The sequence below is a fragment of the Meleagris gallopavo genome, chromosome 16 (assembly GCF_905368555.1).
Source record: "Meleagris gallopavo chromosome 16, MGAL_WU_HG_1.1, whole genome shotgun sequence".
NCBI lineage: Eukaryota > Metazoa > Chordata > Aves > Galliformes > Phasianidae > Meleagris > Meleagris gallopavo.
In genome coordinates this window covers 4,299,992-4,314,387 of record NC_139419.1, presented here as the reverse complement: position 1 = coordinate 4,314,387, position 14,396 = coordinate 4,299,992, and the positions used below count along the sequence as shown (strand labels likewise).

Genomic DNA, 14,396 nt, shown 5'->3' with positions numbered 1-14,396 from the left:
AGCAATGAGCTTGAACAGGAAATATATACAGCTGCTTCATTTTAATTCTCAATGTTTTCAGTTCTACAGCTTCTCCAGCCGTTCTAGTTCTGCACGCTAGTTGGTTTTGTTGTCATCTTTTATGGAAGATCAACTCCTTTAGAGGCTTCTTGTGCAGACTGAAAATTCTGCAGGAGAACGTCGTGTTTCTATTTGGAGGATAGTTCTATATCCATTACTTAATCTGAAAAGGAACAGCAGGATAAATAATCACAAACTGATTTGAAGTGTTGATCAGAAAAAGAAATAGGAAGATGATATTTACCCCAGGAGTCTGGAGATGCTCATGCTCTTGAGTTTTGTTGCAACACAGAAATAAAGGGTAAGTCCTGCCACTGCTGATAGTACATTTTGCAAGATCTCCTTCGTGGGTGTAGATCAGCTGCTGATAACAGTAGCTTGTTACTGCTGTATTCAAACACCATGAGGGTTGATTGATATGTTCTGCTCAGGGTGCAGAGAGCTGAAGTTTGCTTGTGCTCCAGTGGACTGGGAGTGTCCTACATGCATCTTTTCTGCCTAGTCTGGCTTTCCTCAAGTTAGTACATTTCCTTTGGTACATGTTAACTGTTATCTGAAATGGGATGTTTTCATTTATTTTTGTTGAATGTGGAAGATCAGGTGCAGGAAAGAGTTTTGTAGTTGTACAAATCTACTAGAAAGCTAATTCCAAACAAGCATGTTTTTTCTTAGCCTGGAGTTTCATGGTAGTGCTTTTTTTTTTTTTTTTTTTTTTTTGTCCTTCCAGGGCTAACTACTCAGCCTATTCAATCTTGATTTACAGATCTTTGCAATTTATTAGTTCTTTAATATTTTCCAGGTGCATGTTGTAGTCCTGATCCTGACGCAGCTCTTTTGCCATGCAGGAGGCTTCTGAGGAAGGTATGAAACAGATTGACAGTGCAGCTATTTATACAGGGTATTGAAAAGTAGGATGTGTAGATCTGTATGCTGCCCTCTGAGAAAATTTGCCTTATATTTAATTTTTCTTTATCATTGGCTGCCTTTCTAAAGATTGGATCCAAATTGATGGAAGTCATCCCAACTGACTTGGGCAGCGCTACGTCAGACCATAAACCAGGCATTGGTATGCTTGCTTAATACCTTTGGAATACTCAAAGGTATTATCCCTATCTGTTAAGTCAATAACTTTGTTCTAATAACATTTCAGGCTTTCATGTCCACCCTTCAGTGGAAGAATGTGATCTGGGAGCGTGCAGTGGATGGAAGGTGAAGATATTGTCTGAATGTGAGGTAGCCTTAAACAGAAAAGCGAGACACTCATCCTTACTTGGGGAGAAAATGCTGTGCATTAAACCCACATCTAGCTTGGCTATCTGAAGTATCAGCTGTCAGCACAGTGCCAATGGAGCAATCTGCTCAGTACTGGCAACTTTTCTCTCCTCTGTGCCAATGACGAATGTCATTGACTATCTAGAGAGGGAAACTAGCCTCCTCTTGTGTTGGAGACCTGGTAAGTGTGATGGGTGGAGCTGTGGAATAAGTGAAAGGAAGGATAAAGAGAGAGGAAATGGAGGAATTCCTCAGGGTGCCATCTGTGGTGTGAATTACCAAAGAGACACAGAGAAAGTAGATTTCTTCTTCTGTGGATTAATTTTGCCAGACTGAAATCAGTGAACTAACAAGCATGCTGCTTTTCAGGATTGTAAAAAGCAAAGCAAGTGCTAACATGTTATTAACAGTGTTCTTCCAATAAATGCTGGAGAGAGATGCTGGAAGCCTTAGGGTATATTTTCCATTTACCAATAGAAAGAGCAGAAGGGTGGAGAGGTAACTTGGATCAGCCACAACTTTCTTTGCTTTCTCATCAGCTTTTCAGTGCTCAGGGATGATTTCCTCATGCTTGTTAGTAGTGTGGTAAAAATCAAATTTTGACTTCACCTAATAGCAGGCAGATTCTTTCTAGAAAATAAAGGAGTCCTGGATTCCCAGAATGTTAACTGCTCACCTCTGGGGCTTCCATTTGTCTCATTAAGTGATTTGTGGATTAGTTTCCAGTAGCTTATTTTTCTGTATAAAATTGTGCACTAAGTCAACTGGGATTCACCCCACTGTATCTGTGTTATGGAACATTAGGACCTCTGTATTTACCTTAATGCTAAATGAAAGCTAAAATGATGATGCACCTCTGAGGCAGAAATAGACCCTGTTGTTTACAAAGTCCTCGAGTCTGAGTCTGTTTTACTTGGATATCTGTGTACATGGATTTGAGTATATAAACCAGTATTATTTATTTCAAAGTTAAGCTGCAGTAGCAGCAGCTGGCTTTAGACCTGACTGAAAATGTGTTTGGTTGCGATCTCAACAAACAAATACAGTCTCTGCTCCAGAATTTACAGTGTGTCTTTTTATCTCATGGGAAGTATGAGCTCCATGGCTGGTTTAGTGCTTACTGATATGAATCACTGGAGAACTGTTGTTGCTGTTTAAAAAAAAAAAAAAAAAAAAAAAAAAGCCCCACTCTAAGAAAGAAGAACTACAAGGGCTTTAATAGAAAGACTGCATTCTAAAAACACACTGCTCTTCAGCAGAAGAACATCAAGTAAATGTGCTGTTGTGTTCTAGAATGCTGCATAACTTCTGTGCTATATAGGTTTTGTATTAACTAAAGCTTAAAACTCCAAATTTGGTATGGAGATTGCAGTTGACCTGCTAAAAAATGTATCCTTTAGTCACCGGTCAGTTGCAGGTAAATGTATTGTTTGAGTTTCTAACCTATTTGAATAACAGCTGCATTTATGACTCAGTTCTTACAACTGATGTCCCATAATTGCAGCTGAGAAATGCTTCTCGTGGTGTCAGTCCATTCCAGAACTCATATTCTTTTCCTTGCAGATGTTTGTATGTGTGGTCTATCCTTCATGGAAATGAGCTGCAGACTGTGGTGAATGTTAAAATAGCTTCTTAGATCAATGCACAGAATGAAATGGCAGCTGTGATATTTCATACTGCAATCTGTAACGCAGAGATGCTTAAAATTTCACTGAAGGAGATCTGGCTGTGGGCTGCATTCCATGGAGAAGTCCCAGCACCATGGAAACAACTAACAAAACTATAGTTTCAGTGGAGGCAGAATTTAATACTGCCCTTTTTAAGGCAGGTTTTTCAGAAGTGCTCAGCACTGTCTTACCTCTCCCACCAAATCTGCTAAAAGCCTTTTCGTAGGCCTTGCTAGGAGCAAAGCTGAGCCAAGGTAGTCCAGACTTTGTTTAAAATAAATAAAAGTCTTGCCATCCATCAGTATAATTATTCTAATGACTGAGCTCTTCAGGTTCCACAGGATTTCCTAATAGAGCAGTGTTACATGTGTCCATTGTTGGCCTAATCGTGCCCTTCTTACTCAAAGTTAAGGTTGAGTGTTAAACCATCTGCATGTAAACTGTCAAAATAGCTCTTGCATGAATAACCTTCTCTGTGCATAGCCATTGTTTTCACTATGTCTCTCCACTACCTCCCTCCTCTCCAGGGATTTGGGAGGGCACCCGCTGCTCTCTGGGCATTCTGTGCTCCTTCCAATTCTGTGAATAGTGTTCTGGGGAGTTGTTCCTGCAACTTTTCTCATGCTGGTAAGCATCTTCATCCATTTGAATTCCAAGGTCTTGAAAGCAGGTAAAAGAGAAAATAATGAGCAGAGAAGAAGCTGAAAGATGTAGGAGGTCTCTTTGCAAGGCTTTTCTTTAGGGTGTTGCCAGATTAAAACAAAACAAAAAGAAAAACAAAACAACAACAACAAAAAAAACCCAGAACAACAGTGCTTTATCCTGCTATAATTTGTGCCTGTCTGCAGTCATTGTAGCCACATGCTTTGTGAGAGTCTCTCCTGACTGAGACAGGTGTAACAGAGGACAAGTTAGGCTGGTGTATATATATGCACATATGAGTGGGCAGAGAGAGTCTTGTTATTCTTTCAGTTACTGAAATTGTATTTTTGTCAGCAACTGTATTACTGTACCAAAGAGTCTAGCTTTGTCACCCTTTTTCTGGGTTTTCCTTTTGGAAGAAGTGCCAAAGGAAGCTCTGTGCTTTTACTCTTGGTGAGGTCAGTTTTGTGGCTATGCTAATGCAATCAGCCCTTTTTTTGTTCTGATGACATTCTGGATTCTAATTTGAGAAAACCTGATAGTAATGCTTATCTTGTATAAGGTTTGTTGGAACTACTGCCGATTGAAATTGGTGTGAGTGGGAGAGCTGGGACTAATGAATATAAATTCTCAATTTGTTCAAGTTGTCTAAACAAGAGTACATAATTTATTACTTTGTTGCTTAAGGTGTAAGATAGAACTGGCACACTTTTTTATTCAGGGTCCTGCTTGCGCCTTCTGCAGTTCAGCTTGACATTCTGTTGATCCAGCATCTTGACAAACTCATTATTGTTACTGTTGGCGCAATCCCCCCAGATTTCCATTTTGTTTGGGTCTGTTTTCATCTTCTTGAGCTTGGGAGTTTCAGCATATCCTGTTGATTCAGTTTCCAGACTCACCTGTGGAGACTCAATTGCATGCTGGTGATTTTCCTGCAGAGTGCAGCGAAGCATATGGCCCAACATTCTGTTATGTTGAATCTAATCCAGCCTTTGTATCAAATTATTGCTTACCAAGTAATAATAACAGTCAATTTCTAAGCCCGTTTAAAACTGAGCTACTAAGATTTTTGCACCAAACTATGATTACTTCATTGTAAAACATAGGGCTGGAGAGCTTTCAAGAAGTCATCTTAAAAATCTATTTAAAATTGGGCTTATCTCTGTTAAACCAGTCGCTGGGCATGTTACCAGACTGTACTTAACTTCCAGTAATGGAGACTCCATGATCTCCAGACCATCTTGTCCCAGGAGTAATTCCCCCTACAACTAGAAAACTTACCTAGTGTTTAACTTAAGTCTTGCTGCAGCTTTGGCATGTAACTTAATGTCATATTGCTACACCTGATTATTTCAGATTCTTCCTCCTCCTGGTCTCTATCAATTTCAGCTCTAACCTGAAACAGTTCAAGCTGAATGCAAACCTGTAAGGAGAGGTGCAGCAGAAGAACGAACAAAGGTGCTCTGTGGGATTATAAGCACAGAATCTATGCAGTGCAATGTGGGCATGCAGGCTTCAGGGCTGCATGCAGCACTCGCATCTGTGGCACTGGTACTTCTAGGGAAGACTGTTTCCTCCAGTGCCACCTGCAGTTCATCCTAATCAGTCTTCAATCTTCTCATCTTCTGCAGCTCATGAATGCTGTGCCCTCCATTCCTCAGCTGATTGATTAGATCCTTAATTTCCTCTTGGAAGAAAACAGATATTTCATGTGATAGGTTTATTTCAGGACTGTGAACTTTACCGAGTGCACCAGACAGATTCTTTGAATAGAATGGCATGAAATGGCTCCATTCACTTCACATTAGCTGCCCTTTTTCTCATTGCTAAATATTATCCTGGATTTCTGAATGAGCCCTGTAGCTCTATGTGATCATGGAGGCAGAAAAATGAAGCCCATTAAATCATGAGAAATTTCTTCCAGCTTTTAGCCTAGTCTTCCCCTCTCCTATTTTCAGATGGTTGCTCATACAAAATGAAAATAGGATTCCACATTGTCTCTATGCAACAGAATGAGGCACTTTGCCAGGTGATGTAGGCCAGAGTAAAGGGGAGACGGCCCAGGAAGTGCTGGATCTCTGCCAGGGACTCCATCACCATTTTCTCTTGGCTGCAAGGACAGCAGATTCTAAATCTGCATCTTCTAAATATTGACAGTGTCATCTTTCAGCCTCTTGGAGGAGATTAATTTTTACAATTTACAGAATATTTTTTATTTATTAAAAAAAAAAAAAAAAAGCCAAGGCAGCTTGTCTCCCTGTATAGCAAGTAAGGGAGGCTCTGGGAGTTCAAGTGGCATCCTTGGAACTGATTCCTGGAGATGCTTCATTTAGTCATGCACAATTGCTTCAGGGAAATATTCACTTCCACCTGTAGCTCTTCATATTTTCTTGTTGCCATTCTGCCAGCATCTTCCCAAAGGCTCTCTCCTCCTTCCAGAGCAGCACAAGCAGCACTGGCCTGGAAAGATAAAGCCAAGCATTGAATGGACACAAGTTTTCTTTACACTTCACTTCTCTGTGTGTCCTGCCAGCTAGTCGCAGTTAAATTGGCACCCACTGTAATGACTGGCAGAGTTTCTCTTGGTTGCTCTGAATGGGTGATTAAAATGTTTACAAGGCTTTCTTTCCTCACCATTAGGAATTTAACAAGATCCCCCAGTTCCCATCAGTGTGATAGTCTTCCTTGCTCCTGCTGTTATAATGATGCTGCTGTGGAGCAAATGTTTTCCACTTCAGATATTCGTGGTGCAGATGTGCTGTTAGTAATTGCCTGGGTTGATTAGTGTGACTTTCTGCTTCAAAGAAGATTCAGTTAGAAACAAGATGTTATTCAAGACTATTCTAGACTGTGTTTAATGGCTTGTCAGGAAGGGAAAGAATGAAGGAACATTTTTTCTTTCCTGGGAGGTTTTAATCACAAATATTCTACGTACTTTTATGATCAGTACATGCAGACAGATACCATGGTGATAAGCACGCCACAAACTGAAGAGTAAAGAACCGCCTCATTAAGGGCAGTGATGGTGGAACAACCCACTGGTACTGCAACACTGAAGAGCTCAAAGCAGGATCTCATTATCCTTAAAAAGAAGATGAATACCTTGCTTTGCTGCTGAGGAGGGCTTTTACTTCAGCTGCACTATTGTTTCTGGAAGGCAGCTAATGAGTTTGAGGAGCATGCTACGTGCTCCTAAGAATTAGCTGTGGCTCATCTTTGCCTTTCTTCTCTTGGTCATATGGATTACAGTGACATTTGATAGAGAGATTTTAAAGTATTAAGAAATACTGACTCCTGGGGGTTGCACCACCAAGTCTTGCTGGTCAGGCTTGTGCTAGATGTATTCTTGAATGGCTGAATTTCTTGCCTTTTCCAGGTCAAGAGTGAGGTCCTTCACTTTGGTCTGAAGCCTCTGCTTAGAGCTGCCTGTGCAGACTTGGACTGATCCAGCTGTCTGCTTTACTCCTTGGAATCTCACAGCCAACTTTGTCCCGAAGGAATGGGGGCAGAAATAACTTAGTAGTTCACGGAGTGAGGAGTTCTGGGAGTCAGCAGCTGCTTGAGCACGATTGCTATTTTCACCAGTAATCCTGAAAGCAATGTCAGAAAAGTGACTGTAAAATCATGACTAGGATGTGGCTGGATCTTCCCCTCCCCAGATACAAACATCGTTTTGGTCTGCAGTTCAGTTCCTCGCTGCTGGGTTGTTACCTGGTGTTAGAATCTTCCACTTTCTGTTAAGGAATCTCCAGGACAGCGATAACGTCAATGTAGCTTCACTCCCTGTGACTGACCGTGGGACCAAGGCAGAGATAGAATAGCTTATTTTGTCTCAACTTGTTTCAGGCACATGGTTAAAGCCCTCCAGGTGCTTTAACTTCTCTTTCTGTTATGTGAAAGCATCTTTGTTAGCTCTGCTAGAAAGAGACTGTTAAAAGATTGCCTTATCTTCTTGCCTTCGTTACCAGATCTCAAGGAGCAGATTCCAAGGGGTTTAATCTGATTTGGGTGCATTCTATTTTCTCAGGAAATGCTAGTGGCTTTTGTAGGGCTGCTGGAGGAGTAAAGTTCCTGTTGGAGTAAGGAAAGGCTGTCCAACTTCAAGCCTCTACTGGAAAGGTGCAGCATTGGTTTTCTGTTGCCAGCATACAGGGGTTAGGTCTCAGTAGTCCCTATTTATTATTGCAAATGTTCTTTTCTTCTTGGTGGGAGTCTTCTCTTTTCTTTGTCTTACAAAAATGACTCCTAACAGATCACATCTACAAGCTGTGATTCAGCAGCCAAACTAAAGAACTACCCTAAATCCTGCCCTGTTCTCCCTGGAAGCTGTGTGCTCACCTTGTTTCTTCCAGCTCTTTGGTTCTTCCAGAAGCGTTGTACTTCTAGACTGTGATATCAGTACTGAGTTCAGAGACCAGATGCTGAACTTCAATTTTGTTCTCTTTCTCCTCTTCCAACTGCTCTTTCATCACCTCCAAATAATTCCTAGTGTTAGCCAGTCTTACCACAGCAGCAGTACAGGATTTGATGTAGATGAATAGTAATGGCTGCACTGTTCTCCTGTTGGAAGTATGAAGGCACTGACCTCATTCCCCCAAGCTGCAGTGCTCCACTTGAGCAATTTAGCTCTGGACTAGCTAGAAACATTTCAGAATATCTTCCTGGTCAGGAGCCAAGTGTCTGCTCTCCTTACCTGTTTTGTTGTTGGTTTTGGTGTTTTTTTTTTGCTTTACTGCAGTGAATTGAATTGAGCTCATATAACTGAAAGCAGAACTTGGCTTGTCATCATCACTGTTTTCTCTAAAAAGTGTTTCAAAAGAATTACAACAGTAAAGCCATTTTGTGATTGCTCTGAATGTGGAGAACTCTTGCCAGGCTTTTGATATGCAGGTGCAGTGCTAGAATTATTCTTTGGAGATAAGAAAAATGTCCAGGACAGACATGTCAGACAGAGACATGAAATGCTGATACATTTTGAGTCAGACATATGTGACCTATGCAAATAAACTGCAGTGCAATCCACTGAACAGACAGTGGACTGAGAATGAAGAGGTGTGTGTTCTGCTCTTTGCTTCTGGCTCGTGAGAGGTTGTCTTATGTTCATATCCTCCATAAGAATCTCATGATGCTCATGCCCTGTGCGCCCTTACCAAGATTAGCTGGTAACAAGCCCAGAGATTTGGATGAGGAAAACTTTCCCTTGTGAGAGCTGAAACAATAAAAGATTTGTTGAAGTGGACAGTGAGCAAAGAGCAGGCAGAGCATATCCTACTCCAGCAGCAAGCTGTGAAGGTGGTCGGTGGTCCCCAGTGCCCTTAACCTTCCATCTACTTGCCTCTTGGGGCCGTACGCCTGAGAGAGCCTCGTGTGGACAACCTCATTAATCTACATCAGACCCTGTGCTCGGCTGGCTGTTTTCAGCTGCAGGAGAAAAGGTGCACAGAGAGGTAGGAGAGGAGCTAATTCCACCTGATTGAAGAAAGAAAAGAGAAGACTAGAAGGATTGGGCAATTTTGGTAAAGGAGGCAAAGCTTCCAGAGTTCTGTGAAACACAGGGGAAGAGGAGGATCAGAGGGCTGGTAATGTTGCACACAGCTATCAAGGAATCTACCTTGGAGCCTGATGGCATGAATTTTAGTTTGGCTTTTCTCCACCTCAACCAGCTGGACATTGGCTTCAGACAGGTTATCTTCCAGCTTGTGAGCATAAGCAACTGAGTTCAACTGTTAGAATGGTTAGTCATATGATGCTGAGTAAGGCTTCAAGTGCTACAATATCCTTCCTCCCCTGCAAACTCAGTTTATTCCCGTTGGTTGTAGTTATAATGAGATGACTGTAGCAAGCAGGGAGAGTGCAAACTGTTCTGTCTGTAGGGAAGGGAGATGCCTGTTCCATTAGCTACTGTGGGCAGTGCTTGGCATCAGCCTGCAAATGGCTGCTTTGTGGTATCGGCTGGCTCACATCTGCCTTTTGCTGTGGATCTTGGAGGTGCTTTATAAGAAAGGCTTCTGCAGGGCTTTTATTTAGCCCTCATAGGCTCTTTATCTGACTCATATCCATCTTTGGTGCTACTCTGCTACAGGGTTAGTATCTTTCAGAACAGTTAACTGTCTCCACACCTCATTGCTGAAACTCACAGTTGTTCTTTGGACTGAAGATCATGTATTTCCCTTGCAAAACAGCAGAAAATAGACTGAACAGTTCTGAACTAGAGGAACGGCAAAGCTCACAGCCAATTCATGGAGCCCTGTGGGTCTTGTGTTTGTCTTGTTTTGGTGGTTTGTTTTTTGTTTGTTTGTTTGTTTGTTTTAACTCCTTCCAAAGTCCACAGTGTGAGGGGAAGGTTGGATCAGGTCTACCCTGCTTAGGAGCCCAGAGAAGCTGCTGAAGAAACTTCTTTGGAGAGTCCCAGTGATGTCTCGTTCTCTGAAGAAAGAAACAAGATGTTCAGGTGTAGCTGAAGGTATCTGCACCTGGGTGCAGCCTGTTGTAACACCGGTGTCTTTCCAGGGAGTCAAGATCCATAAGATCAGGAGGCAGATCCCTTCCCTGGTTCTCCACCTAGTGGGAAAGAGAGAAAGAAATTCTTATTCCCTATGAGGAGCCCGTGAGTGCTTTAAGGAGCACTGCTGGTTTTTTGTCTCTCTGGCTGTTTTCCTGTCTGTATGAGGTGTCTAACACTGACCTAGCTCCTGATGTGGTTGAGAATTGACTAGCTAGCATCTGTAGAGTGAATTGAAATGGAAATGTTAATTATTATTAAACTGTATTGTGTTCAGAGCATTCTATTAAAATATTAACTTTCTGGAACTCGATTATCTTCAGGACTTCCCACTGTTAATGGACCAGATTATATATTTAACATCCACACCCTGGCAATTTGCAGAAGACGTATTAGAGTAGATCTGTCTACCACCATAGAACTGTACAAGTAGGTGGAGTGGCTTGATGGGTGAAACACAGAGGGCTGCCAGCTCTCACCAACCTGCTGCACCCTGGCTCTGCATAGGATTGCCCCGTCAGTAAGTGGCTGCTTCTGAGGTTTCTATGAAAGGAGCAGCGCTCCCAGCTTGTAGCACTGAGTTTGCATGGGCTGAAACTAGAGCTCAAGTGTCTATCTTACAACTCTTCCATTGGGGAATTTTGTTTTTCATTAGTAGTTTAACGTCTTTAGGTCTTTTCAGAAGTAAAATCACTCCCCAGAGAAGCTCTTTCTTTCTTAGAAAGACACTGTTAATAGAGTGCTCTTAGAGCATTCCTAGCTCCCATCTCTTCTTCCAGTCCTTCAGTATAAGGGCCTGGAGGGTTCCCCACAAACACAGCAGTGTCTGTGACTGAGAGATGCAGGATAAGCTTGCGTGGATACAAATGAGTCTCTATTTCTTCATTCCCTCCTACGTGCTTGCCAGGTCTACAGGATTATTTTTTCCTGGGAAAGGGCTACAGCTGGGAATACTTAGCCAAGGAGCCAGGAAAGGTATGGCCATGTGTCTCAGTAGACAACTGGTGTTATGTGCAGCATCAGTAGCTTGCTCTGTTGTGTTGGAATCTGGCAGTTGGGGAAATAATGAAGCTGATTTGGTTACTTGAGGGAAATAGGTGCTTGTTCATAGAAACAGCTGCAGACCCAGGTTTGTGGGTCATGTTGTTGTTGTAGAAATACTGAGGTTTTGATTAAGTATTTGGGCATTGAAATATGCCAGCTGAAAAACATTTGAATTCAGAATGGCAGCACTTTGTGAGCTGTGTTCCCATTTTTGGTTTTATTTACCTCCTTTCCTTCCTTGGTGAGTGGAACAGTACCTTGCAGGAGCTGCTATGGGGGGAAAAAAGGCCAAGTTCTAGATAGGGGAAGACAAATCCCGTATCTCAACTGGTTCTGTTGCTTAAAAGTGTAAAGAGAGTTGGCTCCAGAATCCATTTTAACAGGGTAGGTTTAAAAGGTCTGTGTTGTTCTTCTATGCACCTCAATCTTATAAAAAAAGATAAAACTGCATGAGCAGGCTGCTATGGGTTAAGAAAAGTAAAGTTACCTCACGTGTTACCTCTCTGTAGCAAACAGGTTCATCTTTGTTCAGAGTGAAGCAGAATCTGGTGTCCTGTCTCTGGCCCTAAAATCCATTTGCCCTTTGTTGGAGCTCTTCGTTGCCCCATCATCAGCTTGTCTGTAAGTGGAGGTGCAGGCACCCCAAGGAGCTGGATGGTCTGAAGCACAAACATCAACACTTAATGGTTTTTTTCCATCTATATTTAAGACTTCAAATGGCTCCGCTCTAAAGCACAGGTAACCTGTACTCACTAAAAGCTTTCTGTTAGGATTTGTGTTAGCAAATCATGCCAGTATTTATTCATGGTTTACCCGTTGTATTAGGCAAGTAGGTAGATCAGCAGTTTGGATAATATAGAGCTGTAAATATGTATTCTGCAAAGCTTATTTCTATGGAGAGGTTTGTCAGAATTGCTGGCAGACCCATCACAAAAATAATTGATGATGACACTAAAATAAATTTAATTTGTGATAATATTTTGCATTTCTAGAGCAGTTTTTATCTGGGGATCATAAGGCCTTAAATAAACACAGAATCAGTTAATCCTCATAACTTCCCAGTGATTATACACACTTTATACGTGGGTGACTGTGGAAGATGAGTTACAAATATCAGACAATGAGTCAGAGAAAAACTTAGGAACAGAAGCATGTATTTCTGATTTGGTTTCCTGAGCAGCTGAACTGTACTTCTGCTCCTCATTGTGTTACTACTGACAAGACCAAGGTATGGCTGTGGATTTTCCTTTGTGACTTTCTAGTTCAGCAACTCTACAGGTGTAGCTAATGCTGTCAGAGCTATGATGTAGCACAACTGCCCTCAGTAAGATTCTGTACCCTGGAGAATTCCCTTAACGTTGCCACTTCTTTGCAGTGTCTTCCAAGATCAGTTTGGCTCGTTCCATCTCGTGGAGGTCATCAGTTGTAATTTTGGGGTCATCTCTGCTTTATGACAACACTTCTCTGCCTTACCATGGATGTTTTCTCATTCCCAGTTGCCCTCCAGCTAACTGAAAAACATGGAATCAATGTTATCAATAACTCCGAAGCACACAGATCAGCAGTGGGTGTCAGAAGGGCTCCAGGTTTCATGGGACCATTGAAGAAACAGTCAATTGCAAATACATCTATGTGTGGTAAGTTTGCTGCTGTTCTTGGCAGTGTGGTTTACCACCTTTTCCTTCCCTTGCAGTTTTCTAGGAGGGGAGATACCAAGGCTGGTGCATAGAAGTGGATAAGAAACTAACACTGTCCTGGTATTAAACTGAAAATGAATAGAAAAATACATTCATCTGAGGTGCTTCCTGAAAGCAACATGAGCTTTGAATGTGCATTTTCAATAGATCTCGAGGGACTCGGTCCAACACTGACTGTTTCAGAAGAATCTAGCTCACTCTCAGCAATTCAGATAGCTCTTTGGGCAGTGGTACAAATTGGCAGCACTTCACTGTGCTGCCATAAGTTAATACCTAGAAAAACACAGCCGCCTTCCTGTTTGTGGAGCAAACTGTAGTCTCACAGTATCTAAGCAAGCAGACAATGATTTTTTTCTTTCTCCCAGACTAGGAGAATGGGAGAGAGCAAAGAAAAATGGAGTAGTTATTTCTGCCTGATGAACTTCCTCCAAAGCTCTTTTTTCCTTTTGGAGTTGAGTGACTCAGTCATTCTGAGCAGAGAGATCTGAAGTCAGAGTTTGAACTCTGTGGTCTAATGCCTGCAGACAGGAAGGCAAACATCACATAAGTTCTATGGATCACACAACCAGTTTGCAGCATCAGGACAAAATGTCAGTGGGAACGTCTATTTAGAAAGAATCTGAGATTCAGTTAATAAATTCTAAAATTTGTGACATCTGCGAGTTTAACATCCTGGATGTTAACACTGACTTTAGAAAAGCAGCCATGTGGCTGCTACAGTGCAGATTTAAAACTTCTCTAGTTATGTTAAATAAAAGCCTGCTTAGCTGCAGAAGAGGAAGAAGTATTCCTCAGAGCTAGATGGAGAGGAGCTATGGAGCTGTAGAGGAGGCATTTTGTAAGCAGACCTATCAGTATTGCCATGTAGAAGTGGGTATAATTAATAAAAATTGTAGAGGTGTTGCTGTCTTCATGTAGAGGGATCCCTAGAAATTACTGTGAAATTAATACTACTGCCAGGGTAAAAAAAAAAAAAAAAAAAAAAAGTGAAGCATAGAATTAAATCCACCTCAGGTTGTATTAAATATTGGAAAACAATATCAAAAAGTGGAGAAATGAACTGAGTGAATCTGAGCATCCTAAAGGGTGCTCTGACAGGAGGAGCTGTAATGGTTGTCAGGGCTCGTTTCCTTGGAGAATGAGTAAGAAAGAAATTCTATCGTGCCTCATATCTGCTTTTCTTTCTCAGTTTTAGGCAAAGGTGGTCTCCAGTCCTTTCAAGCAGAATTTCAAGTTGCTGAGCTCGTCCTCCAACACCACTTGGCACTACTCAGGGCAGCACTTCCATCACCAGGGTCTGGCTCAGTAGAACAGTCCATCTTTGCTCTCATCATTTGGCTCAGGCACACCTCAGCACCCAACAAATTCTCTCATTCCTACTGAAGAGATGGGAATCCGATGTTCATCCTGCATACCCTGCTACACCTTCTGCCTCTGGGAGCAGCAAGCCTCCATTTGCAAGAAGCGTGTTTGCTGCTTTTGTGGAATTTATTAAAGATTTCTTTAATAAAA

The 14,396-nt window shown here is 41.9% G+C and overlaps 1 protein-coding gene across 1 annotated transcript in view; it reads left to right on the top strand.

Moving 5' to 3' along the window:
- Window positions 1–14,396, top strand: part of LOC116217245 (uncharacterized) — a 19,046-nt gene extending 4,650 nt beyond the window's left edge. Inside the window, exons 2-7 of the mRNA XM_085238022.1 lie at window positions 860–921; window positions 1,054–1,126; window positions 1,211–1,293; window positions 3,527–3,626; window positions 12,684–12,824; window positions 14,074–14,396. Coding sequence (XP_085094148.1) covers window positions 1,069–1,126; window positions 1,211–1,293; window positions 3,527–3,626; window positions 12,684–12,824; window positions 14,074–14,267 — 576 coding nt within the window. The 5' untranslated portion in view covers window positions 860–921; window positions 1,054–1,068 and the 3' untranslated portion in view covers window positions 14,268–14,396. The remainder of the gene's footprint in view (window positions 1–859; window positions 922–1,053; window positions 1,127–1,210; window positions 1,294–3,526; window positions 3,627–12,683; window positions 12,825–14,073) is intronic.